The 18,349-nt window shown below is 47.0% G+C and overlaps 1 protein-coding gene across 1 annotated transcript in view; it reads left to right on the forward strand.

Annotated features, from left to right (window-relative positions):
- cep112 (centrosomal protein 112) overlaps positions 1-18,349 on the forward strand; it is a 154,931-nt gene that overhangs the window by 94,483 nt on the left and 42,099 nt on the right. The window contains exon 15 of the mRNA XM_065010955.1: positions 10,509-10,571. Coding sequence (XP_064867027.1) covers positions 10,509-10,571 — 63 coding nt within the window. The remainder of the gene's footprint in view (positions 1-10,508; positions 10,572-18,349) is intronic.

The raw sequence follows: 18,349 nt of genomic DNA on the forward strand, positions 1-18,349 counted from the left end.
AGTGTTAGAGGGTTTTAGCTGGGGTATGTAGTCACCACAGTGTTAGAGGGTTTTAGCTGGGGTATGTAATCACCACAGTGTTAGAGGGTTTTAGCTGGGGTATGTAATCACCACACTGTTAGAGGGTTTTAGCTGGGATATGTAGTCACCACAGTGTTAGAGGGTTTTAGCTGGGGTATGTAATCACCACGGTGTTAGAGGGTTTTACCTGGGGTATGTAATCACCACAGTGTTAGAGGGTTTTAGCTGGGGTATGTAATCACCACAGTGTTAGAGGGTTTTAGCTGGGGTATGTAATCACCACAGTGTTAGAGGGTTTTAGCTGGGGTATGTAATCACCACAGTGTTTGGGGGGTTTTAGCTGGGATATGTAGTCACCACAGTGTTAGAGGGTTTTAGCTGGGGTATCACTGAGTCTTGCAGGGTTGGAAGTAGCTAGTGTGTGAGTCCTGTTCTTCTGTCAGCCAGAAGATGGTGGTGCTGTTTATTTGTTCTCATCCCTGTTGTTCCGCCTCAACCAACAGCCTCTCCACTGTCTGGTTCTCTGCCATTTGGAGATACACCAAATCCCATTATTCCTGCTCATGGATTATATAGAAAAACAGAGGAGGGAATGATCATGTCCTGCAATCACCTCAGAGTAACAGACAGGGATGAGGAGTAACAGACAGGGATGAGGATCGCCTCAGAGTAACAGACAGGGATGAGGATCGCCTCAGAGTAACAGATAGGGATGAGGATCGCCTCAGAGTAACAGACAGGGATGAGGATCACCTCCGAGTAACAGACAGGGATGAGGATCACCTCCGAGTAACAGACAGGGATGAGGATCACCTCCGAGTAACAGACAGGGATGAGGATCACCTCAGAGTAACAGACAGGGATGAGGATCGCCTCAGAGTAACAGACAGGGATGAGGATCACCTCAGAGTAACAGACAGGGATGAGGATCACCTCAGAGTAACAGACAGGGATGAGGATCACCTCCGAGTAACAGACAGGGATGAGGATCACCTCCGAGTAACAGTCAGGGATGAGGATAGCCTCCGAGTAACAGACAGGGATGAGGATCGCCTCAGAGTAACAGACAGGGATGAGGATCACCTCCGAGTAACAGACAGGGATGAGGATCACCTCCAAGTAACAGATAGGGATGAGGATCACCTCCGAGTAACAGATAGGGATGAGGATCACCTCCAAGTAACAGATAGGGATGAGGATCACCTCCAAGTAACAGATAGGGATGAGGATCACCTCCAAGTAACAGATAGGGATGAGGATCACCTCCAAGTAACAGATAGGGATGAGGATCGCCTCCGAGTAACAGACAGGGATGAGGATCGCCTCAGAGTAACAGACAGGGATGAGGATCACCTCCGAGTAACAGACAGGGAGGAGGATCACCTCCGAGTAACAGACAGGGATGAGGATCACCTCCAAGTAACAGATAGGGATGAGGATCACCTCCGAGTAACAGACAGGGATGAGGATCGCCTCATGAGGATCACCTCAGAGTAACAGACAGGGATGAGTATCACCTCAGAGTAACAGACAGAGATAGAGATGAGGATCACCTCAGAGTAACAGACAGGGATGGAGGTGTGTCAGCAGAACATCTGATTTAGAAGGGGGGGGGGGGGTGAAGGTGAAAGTTGTGTTGTTTGTGGATGAGGGGGGATATAACATGTTGTTTGACGTGTGTGTGCTACGGGTGATTGCATTCGTGCATACATACGGTATATGTGTGTGTGCATCTCGTGGGGCCCCAGTCTTTGCCGTGGGCCTTGAAAGCAGCAGCAGAGATAATGACTCAGACAGATGAAAGAGACAGAGCAAAGACTTTTGCCAGTCCCCCAAAAACATATTGCAGCTCTCTCTCTGTCAGTGTGCTTTTGAACACAACTCTGTAGGGACATTTAGAGAGGTGGAAGAAAATGAGAAATGGATGGAGAAAGAACAGAAAAGAAACGTGGTGAGGAGGAGAGAGAGGAACATCCTCTTCTAATGGAACAACCCGCAGGTGGTCCGATCCCCGGGGTCATCTAATGGAACAACCCGCAGGTGGTCCGATCCCCGGGGTCATCTAATGGAACAACCCGCAGGTGGTCCGATCCCCGGGGTCATCTAATGGAACAACCCGCAGGTGGTCCGACCCCCGGGGTCATCTAATGGAACAACCCGCAGGTGGTCCGATCCCCGGGGTCATCTAATGGAACAACCCGCAAGTGGTCCGACCCCCGGGGTCATCTAATGGAACAACCCGCAGGTGGTCCGATCCCCGGGGTCATCTAATGGAACAACCCGCAGGTGGTCCGATCCCCGGGGTCATCTAATGGAACAACCCGCAAGTGGTCCGACCCCCGGGGTCATCTAATGGAACAACCCGCAGGTGTTCCGACCACTTTAAGATGTCAGTGGCCGTCACAGAGAAGCTCCACTCGCCCCCAAAATCTGTACACAGATGTATTCATGGCCCCTGTCTGCGACCCTCTCTTGTCCCCTCTGTCCCCCCGTCTGCCACATTGATCCCCCTTAATAAAGGTGAGACAGACCCTCCCCACACAACTCTAGACAGGCTCAAAGAAGAGAGAGAGTTAAAAGGAGAGAGTTAAAAGGAGAGCCCAACAGTGGATTCCGAGTGGTTCCACCTGATATAAACATGACGCTAATTGAGTTGAAGAGACTGAGAGATAGCTAGGTAGAAAGAAAAAGAGGTAGAAAGAGAGATTATGCTGTCTGAAGGCAGGTAGCAAACTGAAAGTTTGCTTCTTCGAATCTGTCTATGTGCCCTTGAGCAAGGCACTTAACCCTAATTGCTCTGAATAAGAGCGTCTGCTAAATGACTCAAATGTAAATGTAAAGGCTGACATTAGCATACGGTCACCCTTACCAAGCACAGGACTGAGAAAAGTGTTTAAACACCTAGCTATATCTTCAACATGCATGTACAAAAGCACACACACCAGACCAGTGTGTGTACTACCCAGGAGCTTCCTCTCCAGCACTCGATGTCTAACTTTCTTTGTACCACTACCACCATACCTCACGTGTCTGACCCTATTTACTGAACAGGCCTTTGGTGATGAACACACTGTATGTAGTCACGCATCACATTATGAGACTCTGCTATGTTATAATGCCTGTAACAGCTTCTCTAATACCATGCAGACACACCCTCCTAGTCTAAGACAGGCAGATGTGTTCAGGCACTGAGTCCTCCATGTGTAGACTTGTGTGCATGCGTGAGATATGTATTAAGTGGGTGCAGCAGTGCCTGTTAGGAGGAATTTGAAGTGACTGAATCAATGATGGGAGGCTGTGAAATGGAAAATGAAAACTCTTCTCATTACTGCCGTGACAGTTCCAAGAGGCGCTTACACACACACACATATACACACGGTCTCTCTCTCTTTCTCTCACACACACACACTTGTACACAGTAATTACAGACAAATAAGCAAATAACATCACCCAGAGTCTTCTCCCTCACAAATGTAACCCAAATTGCTGCCAGAGACGTGTGTTAGGTAGATTCAGAGGAATCTGTTCCAGTCACTCACCGTAGTGTTGAAAGGCCTATAGATCACTGAGACAACTCATACCTGGGACACCACTAGTCGTTGTTCTCTCCGTTTACAAATCAGTCTTTCGGTATACGTTGATGTTCTTGTTTATAAGGTCTTTATAATGTTCATACCAGTTTGTGGTTTCTGTTATAACATGCTATGTAGTATTCATAAATACTTTATGAATGCTGTATGTATGTACATACGGTCAGCAGAAGTATAGTGTTAGCAGGTTTTATTTTGGGTTTCATCAGTTTATAAAGTCACCTTGGAGATAACAGTCATATGGAAAGTACCTAGCCCCACCCCTTTATCCGTGTACCTGTCAATCATACCATCTTTTCCACCCACTCTTACTGCAATGACATCACCTTTATGCCAGCCGGCCTCTCGTGAATCTTGTAGTATCGTGTCATTTTGTTGTGTTGTCCAAGCATTTTAGTCTTTTTATACATGTGAACATTTTTCCCCAGCACGCATGTGAACAACTAAGCCCAGATGTGAAAGCATGATCTCATGTGAAGTAAATGTGACAACATGGGGATACAAAATGCAATTCCACATGTGAGAGTTAGATTTTCACGTATGAAGTTTTTTTTTACATGTGAAACTGCAAATTTTACATGTGAATCTGCATGTTAATGAAAGGTGGTGTTAACATGAGAACTGTAAATTGACAGAACAACTGACCTCAGGTCTTTTTTTAAATGTGACAGCATTTGTGAACAACTGACTTCTCAGGAACATTTATGCCCAGCATTTTTTATACATGTCTCTTTTTTATACATGTGAACATTTTCAGCCGTGAACAAGCATTTCTTTTTTATACATGTGAACATTTATGCCCAGCATTTCACGTGAACAACTGACCTCACTGTCTCTTTTTTATACATGTGAACATTTATGCCCAGCATTTCACATGTGAACAACTGACCTCACATGTCTCTTTTTTATACATGTGAACATTTATGCCCAGCATTTCACATGTGAACAACTGACCTCACATGTCTCTTTTTTGTATATGTGAACATTTATGCCCAGCATTCCTCTCCACATTCATTATCTGTAACACATCTCTGTACTTAGCAAAAGAGTGCCATCTGCACTGCTATTTTAGTTAATCTGACCAATCTCTCATCATTGATTTTATTTATTTATTTCAGCAAGCAAGGAGTTTTCTGTTTAGTCTGTTGGTGGTGCATATTATTCTGCTTAATGTCTGAATCACTATGATAAATATAATACGTTTTCTTTGGTGTATTTTTAACAAAGCTGAGATTGACTTTACTTAAGTCCAAAGTGTAGGAATAGAGGTGAAATCAGTCATTGACACAGACATGGTGACGTAGCAGGAAGATGGAAATGCAGTGAACTAAGAGATTGTGAGTTCAAATCCCAGGTGATAATAGTTACTGTATAAATAAACATTCACAGTGTGATCATGTATCTCAAAGTGTGTCAAATATGTTAAACGCACTGTCTGTGTGTGTATCCTAACGACCAATGTTTGTTTGCAGGGCATCACATCAGAAATCCATATGTAAAAGGTCATGTGATCACGTGAAAATCTCATTTTGAAATATCATCACCTGAAGTAGGGCTAGGAATTGCCAAGGACCTCACGATACAATATTATCGCAATACTTATGTGTGATACGATATGTATTACAGCCTTATTCTAAAATGTATTAAATTGTTTTTTTCCCTCGTCAATCTACACACAATACCCCATAATGACAAAGCAAAAACAGTTTTTTAGAAAATTAAATATCACGTTTACATAAGTATTCAGAACATTTACTCAGTACATTGTTGAAGCACCTTTGGCAGTGATTGACGCCCTCAGTCTTCTTGGGTATGGCGCTACAAGCTTGGCACACCTGTGGGGAGTTCCTCCCATTCTTCTCTGCAAATCCTCTCAAGCTCTGTCAGGTTGGATTGGGAACTATTTTCAGGTCTCTCCAGAGATGTTCGATCGGGTTCAAGTCCGGGCTCTGGCTGGGCCTCTCAAGGACATTCAGAGACTTGTCCAGAAGCCACTCCTGTGTTGTCTTGGCTGTGTGCTTAGGGTCATTGTCCTGTTGGAAGGAGAACCTTCTCCCCAGTCTGAGGTCCTGAGCACTCTGGAGCAGATTTTTATCATGGATCTCTGTACTTCGCTCCGTTCGTCTTTCCCTTGATCCTGACTAGTCTCCCAGAACCTGCCACTAAAAACATCCCCACAGCATGATGCTGCCACCACCATGCTTCACTGTAGGGATGGTGCCAGGTTTCCTCCAGACGTGACGCTTGGCATTTAGGCCAAAGAGTTTAATCTTGGTTTCATCAGACCAGAGAATCTTTTCTCATGGTCTGACAGTCCTTTAGGTGCCTTTTGGTCAACTCCAAGCAGGCTGTCATGTGCCTTCTACTGAGGAGTGGCTTCCATCTAACCACTACCATAAAGGCCTGATTGGTGGAGTGCTGCCGAGGTGGTTGTCCTTCTGGAAGGTTATCCCATCTCTACAGAGGAACTCTGAAGCTCTGTCAGAGTGACCGTTGGGTTCTTGCTCACCTCCCTGACCAAGGCCGTTCTCCCCCGATTGCTCAGTTTGGCCAGGCAACCAGCTCGAGGAAGAGTCTTGATGGTTCCAAACTTCTTCCATTTAAGAATGATGGAGGCCACTGTGTTCTTGGGGACCTTCAATGCTGCAGAAAGTTGTTGGTACCCTTCCCCAGACCTGTGCCTCGACACAATCCTGTCCTTCGACCCCTTTGCTTGGTTTTTGCTCTGACATGCACTGTCAACTGTGGAACCTTATATAGACAGGTGTGTGTCTTTCCAAATGATCTCCAATCAAATTAATTTACCACAGGTGGACTCCAATCAAGTTGTAGAAACATCGTTAAGAGCGTATGCTAAATGACTAAAATGTAAATGTATGATAAAGTTTCATGTGGAAATGTAACGTGAAATCATGTGGTTTTTCCAAAAGGGCTGTCTCCAGCATGTGATATATACAATGCAATAAACGGTATGTGTTTTGTGACTTAGCTAAGGAAACACAAGGAAATGATACACCTCTGGCAAACCATGATGTGGAGATGTTTTCCCAAAGCTGCCCCCTCCTTCTCCTGCAACAATACAACACCTTATTCTAAGGAAAGATAAAGTGCAGTACACCTGTCTGTACCTTGGTGTGTGTGTGTGTGCGTATGCGCGTGTGTGTGAGAGAGAGAGTCTGGCCCGGTTCCAGCTGCAGATTGTTAATTAAGTTCTGGTAAGCGGTGCATGCTCCTGCCTTCAGATACACTTCCACTGTTCCTCACACACACACTTCAAAGGCAGCCTCAGCCGCTCACCGCTCCACGCCAGCCAGGATTATTAAGCGATTGAAGAGTCTGATACGGCCTCAAAGAGCCTTCAGCGCTAAGACACTTTTGGCAGGCTGTGCAGGTAGTCCACTTTAAAGTACACCCACACACACACACACACACACACACTCTCTTAAAAATGTTTGTCTACTTTAGACCTGATGGTCTTTCTGTGTGTTAACTTTGTTCTCTCAGAACAGAAACACTATTAATGTGTATTGGATATAAAGTAGATAACTTTATGCATTAGTGTAGGGTTTCCCTGTGGTTTTAGATATATACAGTGTTCTCCTATATTCCCATGAGTTTGTGTGTCGTCTCTGTGGGTTATCATAAAGAGTTTCTGTGTCGTCTCTGTGGGTTATCATAAAGAGTTTCTGTGTCGTCTCTGTGGGTTATCATAAAGAGTTTCTGTGTCGTCTCTGTGGGTTATCATAAAGAGTTTCTGTGTCGTCTCTGTGGGTTATCATAAAGAGTTTGTGTGTCTGTGGGTTATCATAAAGAGTTTCTGTGTCGTCTCTGTGGGTTATCATAAAGAGTTTGTGTGTCGTCTCTGTGGGTTATCATAAAGAGTTTGTGTGTCGTCTCTGTGGGTTATCATAAAGAGTTTGTGTGTCGTCTCTGTGGGTTATCATAAAGAGTTTGTTTTTCATTAGACTAAAACCGTATGTGTGAAAGCAGACACACGCTTAGCCCAACAGTGGACTTTAATCAGGCTGGAGTCAAAGCAGGAACAGTCTCTATAGCAACAAAGGCAGGCTGGGGGAATGGATGGACGTGTCAGTCTGCCTGTCTGTCAGGTGCAGGAGGAACATTTAGGGCCGACAGTGTTTTTGTTCTCCTGTCTTTTCTTCTCCTTTATTTCTCTTCTGTCGTTCACGCCTGGCTTTGTTCTCTCTCTCATCAGCCGGTAAGGCCCCTAGAGAGACAGAGAGACAGACGAGAGACTTTCAAGCCAAACAGACAGACAGGAAGACATACAAGAGCCGTATCCGTGGTGACGGCTGCCTGTATCCGTGGTGACAGGTGTGTCCATTGGACAGTGGCCCGCTGTTCCTTTGCCGTTTGTCAGGAAGTGTTGTGAGCAGGGCCAGGCCCACGGCGTTGATGGGCTTTTAGGGGTGTGTTTGCTAATACAGAGCATTACATTAGTCTGTCTCTTAATATGTCTGTCTGTCTGTCAGTGCCACCAGAAGAGAGCTGATCTGAAAGGGTGATGTTTAGACAGTACTAATCTGTTGTCAGGACTGACCTGTGGAATCTCGCCGGTACTCTGTGCTCGAGTCATCCTGTATTTCAGCAGTGTTCAACATTCAGAGAGAAAGAGAGAGGGGAGAGAGGGGGAGAGGGAGTGGGAGAGAGAGAGAGAGGGGGGAGGGGTGGGAGAGCGAGAGAGAGAGGGGGGGAAGAGAGGGGAGAGGGGGAGTGGGAGAGCGAGAGAGAGGGGGAGAGAGGGGGGGGGGGGAGTGGGAGAGCAGAGAGAGGGGGGGAGAGGGGGAGGGGGAGTGGGAGAGAGAGAGAGGGGGAGAGAAAGGGGAGAGAGGGGAGAGAGAGGGAGTGGGGGGGAGTGGGAGAGAGGGGGAGGGAGAGAGGGGGGGAAGAGAGAAAGAGAGAGGGGAGAGAGAGAGAGAGTTAGAACAGAACCAGTTACAGTGGAGGTGTAGAAAGACCAGACTGACACTGAACCTGTACAGACATGTCTGTGACATCAGAGCTATATAAAGTTGATGTTGAGGTGATATCTACATATTTATCTCACAGTGCTCTGTACCCTCTCCGTGATGAGTCATTATGTAGAGATAGTAATTGGTTGCTTATTGTGAAATGTCTTATCTATGTGTGGTTCTAGTTGGCTGTTAATTACCTTCCCAAGTGGACGAAGAATAAAACCCAGAATGCACAAGTCAAAAACACTGCTGTCTGTCTGTCTGTCTGTCTGTCTGTCTTTCTGTCTGTCTGCCTTTATCACATTTTGTCTGTCTGTCAATCTGTCCTTCCGTCTGCCTGTCTGTCAATCTGTCCTTCCGTCTGCCTGTCTGTCAATCTGTCCTTCCGTCTGCCTGTCTGTCAATCTGTCCTTCCGTCTGCCTGTCTGTCCGTCTCTATTTCCATCTGTCTGTCCGTCTGCCTTTACATCTGTCTGTCCGTCTGCCTGTCTGTCAATCTGTCCTTCCGTCTGCCTGTCTGTCAATCTGTCCTTCCGTCTGCCTGTCTGTCAATCTGTCCTTCCGTCTCTATTTCCATCTGTCTGTCCGTCTGCCTGTCTGTCAATCTGTCCTTCCGTCTGCCTGTCTGTCCGTCTCTATTTCCATCTGTCTGTCCGTCTGCCTGTCTGTCTGTCAATCTGTCCTTCCGTCTGCCTGTCTGTCAATCTGTCTGTTGGTCTGTCCGTCTCTATTTCCATCTTCTTCCTCCATGTTGTGTCTGTTGCCTGTCTGTCAATGTTCTTCCTCCATGTTGTGTCTGTTGGTCTGTATGTTCTTCCTCCATTTGTGTCTGTTGGTCTGTATGTTCTTCCTCCATGTTGTGTCTGTTGGTCTGTATGTTCTTCCTCCATGTTGTGTCTGTTGGTCTGTATGTTCTTCCTCCATGTTGTGTCTGTATGTTCTTCCTCCATCTTGTGTCTGTTGGTCTGTATGTTCTTCCTCCATGTTGTGTCTGTATGTTCTTCCTCCATCTTGTGTCTGTTGGTCTGTATGTTCTTCCTCCATGTTGTGTCTGTTGGTCTGTATGTTCTTCCTCCATGTTGTGTCTGTTGGTCTGTATGTTCTTCCTCCATGTTGTGTCTGTTGGTCTGTTCTTCCTCCATCTGTATGTTCTTCCTCCATGTTGTGTCTGTTGTCTGTATGTTCTTCCTCCATGTTGTGTCTGTTGTATGTTGTCTGTTGGTCTGTATGTTCTTCCTCCATGTTGTGTCTGTTGGTCTGTATGTTCTTCCTCCATGTTGTGTCTGTTGGTCTGTATGTTCTTCCTCCATGTTGTGTCTGTTGGTCTGTATGTTCTTCCTCCATGTTGTGTCTGTTGGTCTGTATGTTCTTCCTCCATGTGGTGTCTGTTGGTCTGTATGTTCTTCCTCCATGTTGTGTCTGTTGGTCTGTATGTTCTTCCTCCATGTTGTGTCTGTTGGTCTGTATGTTCTTCCTCCATGTTGTGTCTCCCCTGTCCCAGTTTCCTTCTGTTTTTCCCTGATAATTGGCAGCCGTGGCTGATTTCTCCCCCTCTTCCTGTTAAGTGATGAATGGTTGGCAGGGCATCAGAGGGAGCGGTGTGCCCCCAGGCCACTCACTGGCTGCTGCTGCCACAGGGGCGTGGAGCCTGGCACTGTGCCCAGAGTAACGCCAGCCCAGCGACAGGCAGGCAGGGGGACACTGCCAAGAGACAGGGGTCAACGGCTGTGTGTGTGTGTGTGTGTGTGTGTGTGTGTGTGTGTGTGTGTGTGTGTGTGTGTGTGTGTGTGTGTGTGCACTTCCTACAAACAGGTCCAATTTCAAACCTCACTGTCTTTCTCTCTCTTTCCCTCTATGTCTTGTGTGTGTCTGTATGCAAATCTCTTACTCTCTCTTTCCCTCTCTCCACTTTGTGTTGCAGACGAACACCAGGCTAAAGCAGATTGAGAAGGAATACAGTCAGAAGCTTGCCAAGTCTGCTCAGGTAAACACTTCTCTTTTCCTGTTTTTGGCCTTCTTTTTTTGGAAGATTTGTTGGAAGAAAAAAAAGCACACAAACGTTCAGCTGTGAGAAACAATATACACTCCCCCCTTCCCTCCCTGCTTAAACACAAATACACACACACACACACACTTTTACAACACACACATATATACCACACACCAAGTTTAACGTAATGCTGCAGACAAATTCATCTACATGTTTAAATGTCTAAGCTCTACCTCCTAGGTTTTTTCTTTCTTTCATCTCTCCCTCTCTCTCTCTCTCTCTCTCTCTCTCTCTCTCTCTCCATCCCTCTCTCCTTTCTCTCCTCTCTCTCTCTCTCTCTCTCTCTCTCTCTCTCTCTCTTTCTATCTCTCGTGCCTTTGTGTAACATCCAGAGGCATCTGAGGCGAAGGTTAGCCAGGCTTTGGTCCAAGCACTTCACAGGTGGTGTGGAAACCTGGCCCAGTTAGTTAGCCAGGTTTTATACCCAAGAGGTAGACTTTACTGTTTGATTCTAGTTGTTTCACAATGTTCAGATTTGCATTTAATCCATATATAGAATCCTATTTATGTATTTGCAACGCCTTGCATACAGCAATACGGAACCCAGGTGGGATTAGCTGGAAGATATGAGGGTTTTAGGTACCTTTTAGGTGCCTATCACACACACACACGCATGCACACAAACACATTAACACACATGCACACACTTGTTCGTTCTCCCCCCCTCTCTTTCTCTCTCCCGCTCCCCTTCCCTGGCCATGACGTCAGGGGTGTTGTTCGTTCTCCCCCCCTCTCTTTCTCTCTCCCGCTCCCCTTCCCTGGCCATGACGTCAGGGGTGTTGTTCGTTCTCCCCCCCTCTCTTTCTCTCTCCCACTCCCCTTCCCTGGCCATGACGTCAGGGGGGTGTTCCCTCTCCCCTTCCCTTCAGGGGTGTTGTTCGTTCTCCCCCTCTCTTTCTCTCTCCCGCTCCCCTTCCCTGGCCATGACGCTCCCCTTCCCTGGGGGTGTTGTTCGTTCTCCCCCTCTCTTTCTCTCTCCCGCTCCCCTTCCCTGGCCATGACGTCAGGGGTGTTGTTCGTTCTCCCCCCCTCTCTTTCTCTCTCCCGCTCCCCTTCCCTGGCCATGACGTCAGGGGTGGGGTGTTGTCAGGGGTGTTTCGTTCTCCCCCTCTCTTTTCTCTCCAGCTCCCCTTCCCTGGCCATGACGTCAGGGGTGTTGTTCGTTCTCCCCCCCCTCTCTTTCTCTCTCCCGCTCCCCTTCCCTGGCCATGACGTCAGGGGTGCTGTTTGAAGGTTCTCCTCTCTGGCCAGGACCATATGTTTAACATTAAACCTAATCTCCTCAGACTGAGAGCAGTTAAAGCCAGAGGAACTCTCCTCTCTGTTCATGAATCAAAACCACCAGGCCATTCCTCCTCTTCTCCATTCTTCCCCCCATTCTACCCTCTCTCTCTCTCTCTCTCTCTCTCTCTCTCTCTCTCTCTCTCGTCTCGCTCTGTTTGGACATGTGGGAGGCTTTAAAGCTACAGTCTGAGATTTGTTTTTTTAAGCAAAAATATAAAGAATTGAAATGACCGTTGAAAAGATTCCCAGATTTCTGACTGTGGCTTCAAAGCGCCTTTTAGCTGGGCAGTATAAAAAAATAAACACAAGTCACTGTTTTTATGTTTGAAAACAAAGAAGATTAGATCTATCCTAATCTGAAATATAGGGGTGAAATATCATATTCCATCACAGGCTTTAATTTCTAAATCATGACCTTAGAAGAAACTATTTTGTCTTTCTCACTCTCTTTTTTTCAATCCCCCTGTTTTGGGTCCACTTTTGACGTCGGCAGCGTTGAGTTGAAAGCGAGGTTGACAAGCAGATGTTGTGAGAAAACAGGAGCTTATGAAGTTGCACAATGCCCCCGACATCAAACGTGTCTCGGGTGGTAGTTGAAAGTTCACTCTGTGTTTACTCGTCTTTGCTATGTGGCGAGGTAAAGTTTCCGTCAACAGAGGCTGCAAAAGATGAATCCTCTGTTTTGAAGGGGTGCAACTAACGCTCGCACGAGTTCAACTTAACACCCTTCCTCTGCATTCTGTTGCTGAAAACCCCAGTTCCATGTGTTCGACAATGACTGAACCCAACGCTCTAAGGACATTACACATGCATGTGTTTATTTCTAAGTTAAGAGGAAGTCTACCCACCATATTAGAGCTATTTGTTGGTATTTGTAGCATGTGTTAGCTGCTTGACTTGGTGTTGTGTAGGGACTAAATAGGTTTTAATGCATAGGAGCCCTGGGGGCAACTGGATCGAATGTAAACAGAGGGCCTTTGAACCTTGGAGGCTGCCCTCACTGTGTAACCCCTAAGTGTCTGTCAGAGGTCATCGATCTCTCTCGCAGGGAGAGCACTGCAGCATGGGTAGTAGTATCCCAATTAAAACAGAGCAAGCCGCCATACATTATCCTGAGGGCACTAGGGTAGACACATGCAGTGTGGATGCACGCACACACAACACACACACACACACAGTGTGAACAAACACACACTCATACAACACACACACACAGGGTCCTTTGAGCTTCGATAATTAGCGTCTCTGAAATCCGGGCCGCTTAATCGTCTTGCTGAGCGTGGCCTTCCTGAGCGACCTCTGAACCCAGCCTGGTTTGTTTCTCTTCTCTGGTTAATGATGAGGCAACAGTGGGGGTCCCCGGGAGCTCCCCCAGCCCTTTATCTCAACACTGCTGCTGGTTGAACATGGGAAAGGCTTGTAATAACAAGTTGAATCCAGTTAGGACCAGGAAACACATCTTTACTACTATTATTATTATTTCATGCATAGAAGTACTTAACATCCTAGTAGAATCAGGCAATAACTGAAAGATAAGTGATGTAAATGACAATCATGCCCTTCTGGGTGTTATGTAACTATTTGTTGCTTCTGATCTGGGAGTGCATTAGTTCACTTTCTTCTGGTTCTTGTTAAGGTCCTAGTGAGTTCATTGTTAAGGTCCTAGTGAGTTCATTGTTAAGGTCCTAGTGAGTTCATTGTTAAGGTCCTAGTGAGTTCATTGTTAAGGCCCTAGTGAGTTCATTGTTAAGGCCCTAGTGAGTTCATTGTGTCACACTCTGTCTGTCATAGAGAACTGATAAATGGCCAGCCGGCCTCTGAGAGGCTCTGCAACTGCCTTTCATTCTGTATGTTCACTTTGAGGTGAGGCAAACCCAGCCTAAACAGACCTACCAACCAGCCTGTGACATTAAAGACGGCCTGTTCAGGCCAATTACAGTACAGTACAGTCGGATGAAGCCCTCAATATGAGACTAGGTATAAAGGTACAAGAATAACGAGAAAGACAGGGTTAGTGAGTCATTATATCACTCCAGGCTACAGACGAGATGCTAGAGAATCTATAAGCAAAATAATTATTACGCCCAGAACTGATGTTCCCATAATAATGGACCATTTGTTGCTTTCATGTGGCTGGTCCCGCTGACTAAATCAGTCTAATCTCTCCCTCTGCGGTCGGCTAAATCGCTCATTCCCATAACTCCCACTCAATGAGAGGATTCCAGTAAGACTGTTGAACGAAGAGTTGAGTTGAACTAATGTACAGTAAACAATTATCTGTCTGTCTGTCTAGCCTAGTGCGAGCGGTTCAACGGGCCTGAGCGAGTAGTTTTCTCTCCCTATTTTTTCTCTCTCTACCTTATCTTTTCTCTCTCCTCTCTTCTCCCTCTTCTCTCTCCTCTCTTATCCCTGTTCGCTGCTCTCTCTCCTCTCTTCTCCCTCTCTGCTCTCCTCTCTTCTCCCTCTCTGCTCTCTCTCTTCTCCCTCTCTGCTCTCTCTCTTCTCCCTCTCTGCTCTCTCTATTCTCCCTCTCATCTCTCTCTCTTCTCCCTCTCTTCTCCCTCTCTGCTCTCTCTCTTCTCCCTCTCTTCTCCCTCTCTTCTCTCTCTCTTCTCCCTCTCTTCTCCCTCTCTTCTCTCTCTCTTCTCTCTCTCTTCTCCCTCTCTTCTCTCTCTCTTCTCCCTCTCTTCTCTCTCTCTTCTCTCTCTCTTCTCCCTCTCTTCTCCCTCTGCTCTCTCTCTTCTCTCTCTCTGCTCTCTCTCTTCTCCCTCTCTGCTCTCTCTCTTCTCTCTCTCTTCTCTCTCTCTGCTCTCTCACTTCTCTCTCTCTGCTCTCTCACTTCTCCCTCTCTGCTCTCTCACTTCTCTCTCTCTGCTCTCTCACTTCTCTCTCTCTGCTCTCTCACTTCTCCCTCTCTGCTCTCTCACTTCTCTCTCTCTGCTCTCTCACTTCTCCCTCTCTGCTCTCTCACTTCTCCCTCTCTGCTCTCTCACTTCTCTCTCTCTGCTCTCTCACTTCTCCCTCTCTGCTCTCTCACTTCTCTCTCTCTGCTCTCTCACTTCTCCCTCTCTGCTCTCTCACTTCTCTCTCTCTGCTCTCTCACTTCTCTCTCTCTGCTCTCTCACTTCTCCCTCTCTCTCACTCTCTCTCTTCTCTCTCTCTGCTCTCTCACTTCTCCCTCTCTGCTCTCTCACTTCTCTCTCTCTGCTCTCTCACTTCTCCCTCTCTGCTCTCTCTCTTCTCTCTCTCTGCTCTCTCACTTCTCCCTCTCTGCTCTCTCACTTCTCTCTCTCTGCTCTCTCACTTCTCTCTCTCTGCTCTCTCACTTCTCCCTCTCTGCTCTCTCACTTCTCTCTCTCTGCTCTCTCACTCTCTCTCTCTGCTCTCTCACTTCTCCCTCTCTGCTCTCTCTCTGCTCTCTCACTTCTCTCTCTCTGCTCTCTCACTTCTCCTCTCTCTGCTCTCTCTGCTTCTCACCCTCTCTGCTCTCTCACTTCTCCCTCTCTGCTCTCTCACTTCTCTCTCTCTGCTCTCTCACTTCTCCCTCTCTGCTCTCTCACTTCTCCCTCTCTGCTCTCTCACTTCTCTCTCTCTCTGCTCTCTCACTTCTCTTCTCTCTCTGCTCTCTCACTTCTCCCTCTCTGCTCTCTCACTTCTCCTCTCTCTGCTCTCTCACTTCTCCCTCTCTGCTCTCTCTCTCTCTCTTCTCTCTCTCTGCTCTCTCACTTCTTCTCCCTCTGCTCTCTCACTTCTCTCTCTGCTCTCTCACTTCTCCCTCTCTCTCTCTCACTTCTCTCTCTCTGCTCTCTCACTTCTCTCTCTCTGCTCTCTCACTTCTCCCTCTCTGCTCTCTCACTTCTCTCTCTCTCACTCTCTCTCTCTGCTCTCACTTCTCCCTCTCTGCTCTCTCACTTCTCTCTCTCTGCTCTCTCACTTCTCCCTCTCTGCTCTCTCACTTCTCTCTGCTCTCTCACTCTCTCTCTCTCTCACTCCTCTCCCTCTCTGCTCTCTCACTTCTCCTCTCTCTGCTCTCTCACTTCTCCCTCTCTGCTCTCTCACTTCTCTCTCTCTGCTCTCTCACTTCTCCTCTCTGCTCTCTCACTTCTCCTCTCTGCTCTCTCACTTCTCTCTCTCTGCTCTCTCTTCTCCCTCTCTGCTCTCTCACTTCTCTCTCTCTGCTCTCTCACTTCTCCCTCTCTGCTCTCTCACTTCTCCTCTCTGCTCTCTCACTTCTCCCTCTCTGCTCTCTCACTTCTCCTCTCTCTGCTCTCTCACTTCTCTCTCTCTGCTCTCTCACTTCTCTCTCTCTGCTCTCTCACTTCTCTCTCTCTCTTCTCTCTGCTCTCTCACTTCTCTCTCTCTGCTCTCTCACTTCTCCTCACTTCTCTCTCTCTCTCTCATCTTCTCTGCTCTCTCACTTCTCTCTCTGCTGCTCTCTCACTCTCTCTCTCTGCTCTCTCACTTCTCCCTCTCTGCTCTCTCACTTCTCTCTCTCTGCTCTCTCACTTCTCCCTCTCTGCTCTCTCACTTCTCTCTCTCTGCTCTCTCACTTCTCCCTCTCTGCTCTCTCTCTTCTCTCTCTCTGCTCTCTCTCAGCTGCAGCTTAAATATAATGTTCATTTTGACTGGAGTATTTCAAAGCTACTGCTGCTCCTTTTCATCTTGGTGTGTACCACAAGTTAACCAACACAAACTCACTCTACTTTTCAAAAAGCTGGGAGCTTTTTTCCTCCTCTCTCGATATGTCTCCCTCTTTCTCTGTGTATGTCTGCCTCTCTCTCTCTCTCTCTTTCTCAGGACAGACAGAGAACTGTGAGAAGATTGATAATGGCTGAGACTATTGCTGAGACACACCATTGACACTAACTAATGGAGTCTGTACCTATAGTAACTAAACCAGAGATGCATTTATGTCTCCCATGGTGTCCTACAGATAGTGACATCATGTTGTTGGGAATTATGTTAAGCATTTCATATCCGGTGTGTTTTGATGTTAATGCAGCATTTGTTTGCTGCCCACACTCTCTCTTATATTAGCATAAACACTCCTGTTCCATTTAGACTCAACTAAACGCTTCCTGAAACAGCATCTGTTCAAAAAACAGCAACAAACAGGGTCTGTCACTGAAGGAAAAACTCCAAGTCCTAGGACTCAACTGTACTGTACAGAGCACTAAGGACCTAGGACTGAACTGTACTGTACAGAGCAGAACTGCACTACAGGCACTAGGACTCTAGGGCTGAACTGTACTACAGAGGAGACCTAGGACTGAACAGTACAGAGCACTAAGGACCTAGGACTGAACTGTACTGTACAGAGCACTAAGGAAGGGACCTAGGACTGAACTGTACTGTACAGAGCACTAAGGACCTGGACCTACAGGGCTAGGACTGAACTGTACTGTACAGAGCACTAAGGATCTAGGACTGAACTGTACTGTACAGAGCACTAAGGACCTAGGACTGAACTGTACTGTACAGAGCACTAAGGACCTGGACCTAGGACTGAACTGTACTGTACAGAGCACTAAGGAGCTAGGACTGAACTGTACTGTACAGAGCACTAAGGACCTGGACCTAGGACTGAACTGTACTGTACAGAGCACTAAGGACCTAGGACTGAACTGTACTGTACAGAGCACTAAGGACCTAGGACTGAACTGTACTGTACAGAGCACTAAGGACCTAGGACTGAACTGTACTGTACAGAGCACTAAGGACCTAGGACTGAACTGTACTGTACAGAGCACTAAGGACCTAGGACTGAACTGTACTGTACAGAGCACTAAGGACCTAGGACTGAACTGTACTGTACAGCACTAAGGACCTAGGACTGAACTGTACTGTACAGAGCACTAAGGACCTAGGACTGAACTGTACTGTACAGAGCACTAAGGACCTAGGACTGAACTGTACTGTACAGAGCACTAAGGACCTAGGGACTGTACCTACAGAGCAGGACTGAACTGTACTGTACAGAGCACTAAGGACCTAGGACTGAACTGTACTGTACAGAGCACTAAGGACCTAGGACTGAACTGTACTGTACAGAGCACTAAGGACCTAGGACTGAACTACAGAGCACTAAGGACCTAGGACTGAACTGTACAGAGCAGGACCTAGGACTGAACTGTACTGTACAGAGCACTAAGGAGCTAGGACTGAACTGTACTGTACAGAGCACTAAGGACCTAGGACTGAACTGTACTACAGGCACTAAGGACCTAGGACTGAACTGTACTGCACAGAGCACTAAGGACCTAGGACTGAACTGTACTGTACAGAGAGGACTGACTACTGTACAGAGCACTAAGGACCTAGGACTGAACTGTACTGTACAGAGCACTAAGGACCTAGGACTGAACTGTACTGTACAGGCACTAAGGAACTGTACTGTACAGAGCACTAAGGACCTAGGACTGAACTGT

Source organism: Oncorhynchus nerka, linkage group LG26 (assembly GCF_034236695.1).
Source record: "Oncorhynchus nerka isolate Pitt River linkage group LG26, Oner_Uvic_2.0, whole genome shotgun sequence".
Lineage (NCBI taxonomy): Eukaryota > Metazoa > Chordata > Actinopteri > Salmoniformes > Salmonidae > Oncorhynchus > Oncorhynchus nerka.